General features: G+C 32.9%; 1 protein-coding gene across 2 annotated transcripts in view; it reads right to left on the bottom strand.

Annotated features, from left to right (window-relative positions):
- Nucleotides 1-315: 315 nt before the first annotated feature.
- Nucleotides 316-8,283, bottom strand: part of LOC122627263 (D-2-hydroxyglutarate dehydrogenase, mitochondrial) — an 11,677-nt gene continuing 3,709 nt past the window's right edge. For both annotated transcript variants that reach the window (XM_043808302.1, XM_043808301.1), the window contains exons 2-8: nt 3,200-3,464; nt 2,728-2,925; nt 2,371-2,564; nt 2,099-2,267; nt 1,273-1,571; nt 797-965; nt 316-623 (exon numbers count right to left, since the gene is read on the bottom strand). In XM_043808302.1, coding sequence (XP_043664237.1) covers nt 355-623; nt 797-965; nt 1,273-1,571; nt 2,099-2,267; nt 2,371-2,564; nt 2,728-2,925; nt 3,200-3,461 — 1,560 coding nt within the window. In that variant the 5' untranslated portion in view covers nt 3,462-3,464 and the 3' untranslated portion in view covers nt 316-354. The remainder of the gene's footprint in view (nt 624-796; nt 966-1,272; nt 1,572-2,098; nt 2,268-2,370; nt 2,565-2,727; nt 2,926-3,199; nt 3,465-8,283) is intronic.

Below are 8,283 nucleotides of genomic sequence, written 5' to 3'. Positions count from 1 at the left end.
CATATAAAAATATGTAAATATATATATAAAGGTGATCACATTTCTTATTAGGGAGAATTCCTCTATCTTAAATAAATCCCTGAATCTGTTAAACAAGTTTACATAATTTCATTAAAATATTAGAATATCGTAAATGTTATTAAACGTAACGTGAATATATAACACATTTTGTACTATTTATATTTGTACTTCTACGTTGTAGTAGATATTAATTGTATCAATATCTCTTAACGCAAATATACAAGATAAGAGATTATATATATCTATAAAATCTTAGATAAATATCTATTGAAAATAAAATACTCTATCTCATCGTATTTTCTTATCTTTTTTTTTTTTTTTTTTCTATATAAATCACGCAGATATATTAATAGGATATAATACTTTATATGGATTAAGTATTCCTTTAGGATCCATGGTTAACTTAAGATGTTGCATCAATTCAATTTCCGATTGAGTTCTACTAAGATGAAGATATTTCGTTTTCTTAAATCCTATACCATGTTCTGCGCTAACGCTACCACGAAGACTAGAAATGTATTCAAAAATGAATGGTTCTAATTGTGATGCTATGTCTTCCTGGTACGTTGGAATCGATACTTGTACGTGAATATTACCATCACCTAAAAAAAAAAAAGAAAAAAGGGAATAATAAAAAAATATATAATGATAAAATTAATAAGATTAGATAAGTTTAACATAAATACGATTGTTGTTGTCGTTATTATTATTATTATTATTATTATTATTATTATTATTATTACTATTACTATTAATCATATGCAAATTATCATACCTATATGTCCATAACCACTTATTCTAATAATTCGAGGATCACGTAAATGTTCTCTTAAAACTTCAACAACTTTATAAAAATATGGGAGAGGTAAAGAAACGTCGTACTTGAAGACGTAACCTTCACGTAAAACACCTTCGCTAATTCTTTCTCTTAAAGCCCATATATTCTATAAAAAGAAAAAAAAATTGTAGAAAATCAATCATACTTTTCTATGTGACTGTATACACTTATACAATACAAAGAGTAAAGCTATTATCAGATATCAAAGTTTATAAACCTTATAGTATCTGTTAATGATATCAAGGAGTACATAGTTACAATATTTAAAATGATTGATAACTAATCAATAGCTTCAACAAATGTCTCTCTCCTCTCTCTCTCTCTCTCTCTCTCTCTCTCTCTCTCTCTCTCTCTCTCTCTCTCTCTCGCTCTTTGATTTAATAAAATATTAAAAATATCATCGTCTCTCTCACCATCATTTTTGTCGTATCCGAAGTAAGAGTACCGTCTTGCACAATATTATCATTGAGAACTTTTTCGACAAACGCATTAAGTTTCTCTTCGTCGTGAGCCATATGACTACCAGAAGTTTCCAACAATACGTAAAAATCATGATCATAGCCATTAGATGCCAATGGATTTTGAAGTCCCAAAAATTTTGTCGAAACTTCGATCGACAATTTATCCATCATTTCGCATGACGATAAAATTTCACCCAATTCTTTCTTGGCGAGATGATAAATTTTCAATACGTTATCGAAACTGTTCAATCCTGAAAAAATAAAAAAAAATAAATAAATAAATGAATAAAAATTGTAAACGAATAAATAAATAAATAAAAAAAAAAGAAAATAGAGAGAACACGTGAAGGACTTGATTTGACATTAAAGAAAGTTCGAATACCAATTTGAATTTGCAAAGAAACAGTCGTCGCTCGAATTAATTTTAGCTGTTCTATTTTATCCTAACGACGTTAATTCGAAGATCACTTGACCTTTCGCACATACCTGATACGTTTATATAAAGATTCGGAAAAGTCGTGCTGGAATATATAAGTCGTTTCAGAAATATTTGATATTTTTAACAACCTTGACTCACAGAAAATTCGAACGTAGTAATAATGTCTTAAGTAACACGTAATGTCAATTGAAATCAAATCTGTTAAATCGATCAATGAATATTAAAATTACATGGGGGAACAAAAAAGGAACTAAGATAATGTTCATTAATTCTATTGATTTAACTAAAAGATTATCATAATTAGCCTTTCTATTAATAATTCCAAGATAAACAGCTTACCAAAAAATGCGACATTTACAGCTTTCGGAATAGATGGGCATTGTATAGCAATTTTTGTAACAACACCTAAAGTTCCTTCCGAACCTATAAATAAGTGCTTCAAATGAAAACCAGTGTTATTTTTCTTTAGATCATTCAGACTGTTTATGATCTCGCCATTAGCTTTTACCTGAAACGTAAAATGATTTCTTCATACATCGGTATCAATAGATATAGCTCATATCTTTCAATGACGAAAACAATAGATTTATTCGATTCTTTCGCGAACTTACAGCTTCGAGTCCGAGAATATTTCCGTGTAAGTTACCATAACGAAGGAGTCTAATTCCACCAGCATTTGTTGATACGTTGCCTCCTATCAAACAACTACCCTTCGCACCGAGATCCAAAGGCATCATAAGATCGAAAGTAGACAAATGATCATCCAATTCTTTTAGAATGCAGCCAGCTTCGCAAATAATTATACCTGAGCGATCGTGATGGAAAAAAAAAAAACAAAAACAAAAAATAAAACAAAAATTAAATAATAATAAAAAATAAAAAACAGAAAATAAATTCGACGTAGTAAAACATTCATGAAAATTCTAATCCATTTAAATGGCTATTATCTCATTCCCTTTCTTACCGACCTGCTATTTCATTCGTTTCGATGATCTTATTCATAAGTTTCATGGATAGTACGATCTCATCGAATACCGGTGTACTTCCACCCACTAAACCGGTGTTACCACTTTGTGGACAAACGGCTAAACAATTGTCATTACAGTATTTTAATATTTGCGACACTTCCTCGGTTGTTTTCGGCTTTAGAACGAGTCTACTTTGGCCTGAAATTTAACGAGGAGATAATTAATTCGCTTTCCAATAGATATCTACGTATTCCAAAATTGACGGAAATATAATTAAAACGTTGAGTAGTAAATATAATCATAAAAAAAAAGAACTGAACGATTTAGTTATATCTTAAAAAGAACAATAAGAATGTAGAAGCCAGTTGTAAATTTAATCAAACTAAATTATTTCAATGGGGACGAATTGAAAATATTTATTAAGAGTTAAGTTAACTCAACTTATCTATTCATTTTGATCCATGATACATACCTCGGACAGTATTTGCAAAATCGATATTGTAACCATCACATTCTTCGGGATCAGTAATCACACGATTTCGATCGAGCAATCTTTCGAAAAAATTAACATGTTCGTCGGTTAACATGGAATATGGACCACGTTGAATCTTGTATCTTATTGATGTTAATTCTGGCTTTGTCGAATAATAACGTAAAATTCGATTACCATATCTCTGATAAACGTTCAACGTTCCTACCGAGATGCAGTTTCGTAATATTCTTTGCATTTGCATTTTCTGTAAAATCAAGAATTTTTTTCTTTTTTCTGTTTTCTTTATTTTTTTCTTTTTCCTTTTACTATCAGTTTCCAGCTTTTATCGATTATTTCTGTTATATGTAGGTAAATTACTATTTCTGTGCCAATTTAAAAATGGAAAGTGCATAGGTCCGATGGAAGTACAAAAAGAGAAAAAAAGGAAATAAATAAATAAAAATCAAATCCGTACAAACTTTAAAGGGAGATACGCGCTTTGATTTTAGCCCCATTCGAACTATATACTCTTTTCCGAGAGATTTACATACACGCGAGAGATAAAACTGAACGATAAAAATGCAATATTACGTTATATATATATATATATATGGAATATATATATATAAAACAATATTGCATTTACATACATACGCGCGCGCGTATGTGTGTACGTTACGATTATATATATATGTATGCACGTGCGCGTGCGTGTGTGTATCTGTACATACGTAAAAATATTTGATTTTCTGAATCGTACTCTATGTTTGTATTGAAGTAAAAACTCTCTTTTCGCGGTTCGAATATATTTAAACGTTCTATCAAAGTTTATATGAATATATATATAGTATTATGAAAAAGAGATAATGGAACATATAAATATTGAAATAGTATTTTTATGAAGTTAAAATATTGATTACCAAACCATAGAATTAATATCTACTGTAAATAAATGAATAGCGTTAATGGATAATCGTTCAATAGAACGTCATTAAAATGTCATTACCGTAACATATTATTTCTTAATCGACCATTACATCGAGTTACATCGTGTAAATATGTATATTATATCACACATATATATATATATGTACTCGACTCGTACACATTTTATTAATTTATCATATCAAAACATTTCGTTGTTACATCGTTAAAAATACGCACACCAAAAATATAACCTAATCTCTTATCACTTACAAATTGATTTATCATACGTTTACTATAATCTTCATAAGAGAAAGAACAAGTTAACGATGTGATGTATTTTACATATCCTATTAAACAACAAATTGATTAGTGCATTTAAAAATCGATTAGGATATTGGCACGAATTTCATGATCTTGCCACCCTTTTCCTCGCATCGGTTGAGTCTACGAAGAAAAACAAAATGGCTACGGTAACGGCACCTCGCTCAGTATAGGTATACTTCTTTCTTTACAATTAAGTAGTCATTTCTCTGTACGTCTTAAAAGAAAAAGAGAAAGAAAAACAAAGAGAGAGAGAGAGAGAGAGAGAGAGAGAGAGAGAGAGAGAGAGAAAGAGAAAGAGAAAGGGAAAGGAAGAGAGATAGATAGATTCGTAGCACATAACAGAAAAGAAGTAAAATAAAAAAAAAAAGAAAAGAAAAGAAAAAGAAAGGAATAAAAAAATGTCACGGTCGATGGTGCAAACAATAAAAAAAAGATCCTTCGATGTATCACGACATTCTTATCCTTATCTACTAAAGCACAAAAGGCGTATACGAGTGCAAGAGAGCAGCAGCTGCTCGAGCTCAATTATATGTACCCCTCCCCTCTGCCTCCACCACCTCGTCTTCCTTGTTATCCTCCTCCTCCTCCACCTTCTCCTCCTCCTCCTTCTCCTTCTCGACGAGTTGCTTCCATTTTCTAGTCGTTAATTCGCGGCCCGATCGACGGACATCGGATATTATAATCTACATCTCCACCTCCTCCCCCACCCCTCGAACGCAGAAGCGCATAGGGTCTCAAGCGATACGCCGCGTCAGTGTTACGATCTCCGAGCGGTGGGGAAAATAAGGTCAGTATCAGGAGGGAGGAAATGTTACGAGAGGAGAAAGAGAGACAGAGACAGAGAGAAAGGGGGCAATGGAGGGAAACCGAGAGAGATGGATGGACGGCAGCCGTGCGCGAAGGAGAGAGGCCGATCGAGTGGTGGACGAAGTGGGAAGGGAGCCAATCGTCGTAACGCCTCGTTCTTTGTCTGTGTGACCCCCTATGTATTTGCTATCATGCATGTATGCACCCGCGCGTCTATGTATATGGTTACTCTACGTACATGCTCACACACCAGTTCAGATTATTTAATAACGTATTAGGGTGTACTGTCAGCCACGTGATGGTAAATTACACGGACGAAGAGAGAGTAAAAGAGAAAATATAAGAATGAAAAAGCATTGAATTAAAAAGAGATAGATAGATAGATAGATAGATAGATAGATAGATAGATAGATAGATAGGTAGATAGATAGATAGATAGATAGATAGATAGATAGATAGATAGATATATATATATAGAGAGAGAGAGAGGTTTACAGAGAGAGAGAGAGAGAGAGAGAGAGAGAGAGAGAGAATGAGAAAAAGGATACATATATATACAAGGTTAGACAGATGCGTGAGAAGGAAGGAAAATATGCTTGGGAGAAAGGGAGAGGGGGAAAGAAAGACAGAGAGAGAGAAAGAGAGAGAGAGAAAGTTAGATGATAGAACGGAGAAGAAACGAAGCGAGAGGGAGACCAATCGTCGTGGCGACACAGCGTATTGGTATGCAGGCGAGAGGAACGTGATCCTGTAGGGATTCGTTTTACCTTACTAACACATAGAGTAACTTGATATTCGAGAGATATTTTCTCTTTCTATGTGTAAGTAATGGAGTGGATGCACACTTACACACACATCAAAAAAGAGTGGGATGGTGTACAGCCACGGACGAGATTTCTCGCGCTTGTGTGAACCTACACGTGTGGGGTGTGTGTATGTGTGTGTATATATATATATATATATGCATGAGCAAGTATGTAGCGTAGGAACACATACTCACACAGGGTGAACGACGAACAAGAGTTATATTCGCGAATACGAGAAGATATAGCGCACCGTTTCCAGGGAGTAACGCATGCGCAGTAAGTACTTAGCTCTCGAGCCAATTCTCGGTGGCGGGTCGAATCATTAACTTGTTTCCCTGGCAACGTTGCTCGAACCGAACCATTGGCCACGGCATTCCCCCTACTTTTCTTACCATACGCTCTATCGGTGGAATGGGAAACTACGACGGTAGGACTCGGGTTCGTTCGGCTGCACATGATATCGTTATATTCCTAACCTCTATATCGTAAGCGAGACTATAGCGTCCCGTCTCACCTACACAAACGAAGCAACGATGCGAGCGCACACAGTTCACGTATAAGACCGCATACTACGATAAAAGCGTTCCTACGATGAAAGCGTGGTCGTAAAAGCGGGATTGGCGCGACCGCGACTTCTTCCTACCCTCCGCGGCGATGCGTCGAGCCTTGCGTCGAAATCCGAGACCGGTATCGGGAAAAGATGAACAATAAATCGATCGTATTTCTTTACATTTTTTTTTTTCCATTCTAGATTATTATGATTTCTTTAGGAGAACTATTTTACCAATTCACCATTGTATCTTTCTTTTCGATCGTGATGATTTTCATGATAACGAACTATTAATAGAAGTCACGTTTTGTCTTTTACAAGAAAAAAAAAAAAAAAATTAAAAAAAATATATATATGAAAAAAAGATAGAATGGAATTAAAAAAAAGATTTGTATGTCATCTAGGAAAATGAGAGAGAAAGAGATAATATTTAGAAAACAATAAAACGTATGCAAGTACGTGCTTAGATGATCCATACATTTCTTTTGTATATGTGTTTATATTCCTGATATTAAAATTACAAAGAGTTTTTTATCCAAATGAATTTTAGGATCGCAGAAAGAAGAAAGAGAATTTTATATCCCACTCTCGTAGGATCAGGTGAGTACCGACCATAAAGGGGTTTTGGGTTCAAATAAAGGCATCGATCGATCGTATCGATATACCATCAGATTTGCATCAATAAATCTCGAAATACTTTTGATCGAATCTAATTATGTTCATTTCTATCGGTGAATTAATAATGGAAAAAAAAACGAGTGTTGAATTTAGTCCATGCCGATTGGGTGAAAATTTTCTGTTGGACAGAGGCGGACCAATCGAGCGCACCTCGACTCTACGGGGTTTCGAGTAGGGAAGTATAAACTCGACTTAGACAGCTGTGTCAGGAGTGTAGCAAGTCCTTAAAAAACCAGCTCGAAATCTTTCACGATACGATTTATCCTCGTTCCTTTCAATTCTCTATCATAAAATTTCTCTAATTATTTCTCTTATATGATTCTTAATTTATGCATCAAATCATTAATGAAAATATACATATTTAACGAATGTGATCTTTAAGGTCGAAAATTTTTCTTCGTATATATTATCCTTCAAAAATGATAAAATGTAATTTGGTCTGATAGGATAGAATAGTATAAAAGTCATAATCGAAATTTCAGATTTAAAATAATTTGATTTTTGCAGTTAAAAATATAAAATATTTTATTTGTATTTACTTTTTTTTTTTTTTTTTTTTTTTTTTTTTTTTTTTTTTTTTTTTTTTTTTTTTTTTTTTTTTAATATAATACGAGTACAATTTGCAGATATATTACTTTTATAGATTAGGATTTCTATCAAGTCGATCTGTAAAATGAATGAGATTGTTGGCAAATAATAATAATGGTTAAAAAGAAAGGAACGACATAAATCAGAATAACTCGTTCTGAAACTATACTACAATCCAGCAGGTGAATGGACTGAAAATCACGTAAATTCTATTTCTGAAATATACTTTTTATAATACCTTAAATTCGATTAGAGAGATATTATTAATGGATTAATAAGATTAGAGTATGTAAACATGAAATATTATGCATTTTAATTTCGTTACGAATTTATCCTGGTATTTAAATTCATTTATATAGATTATGTATTTTACGAGAAAAGAACCTACGATTCGATAAAAAAAA

This window comes from Vespula pensylvanica, chromosome 2 (assembly GCF_014466175.1).
Source record: "Vespula pensylvanica isolate Volc-1 chromosome 2, ASM1446617v1, whole genome shotgun sequence".
In the NCBI taxonomy this organism is placed as follows: domain Eukaryota; kingdom Metazoa; phylum Arthropoda; class Insecta; order Hymenoptera; family Vespidae; genus Vespula; species Vespula pensylvanica.
This window is presented reverse-complemented; position numbering and strand designations above follow the sequence as displayed.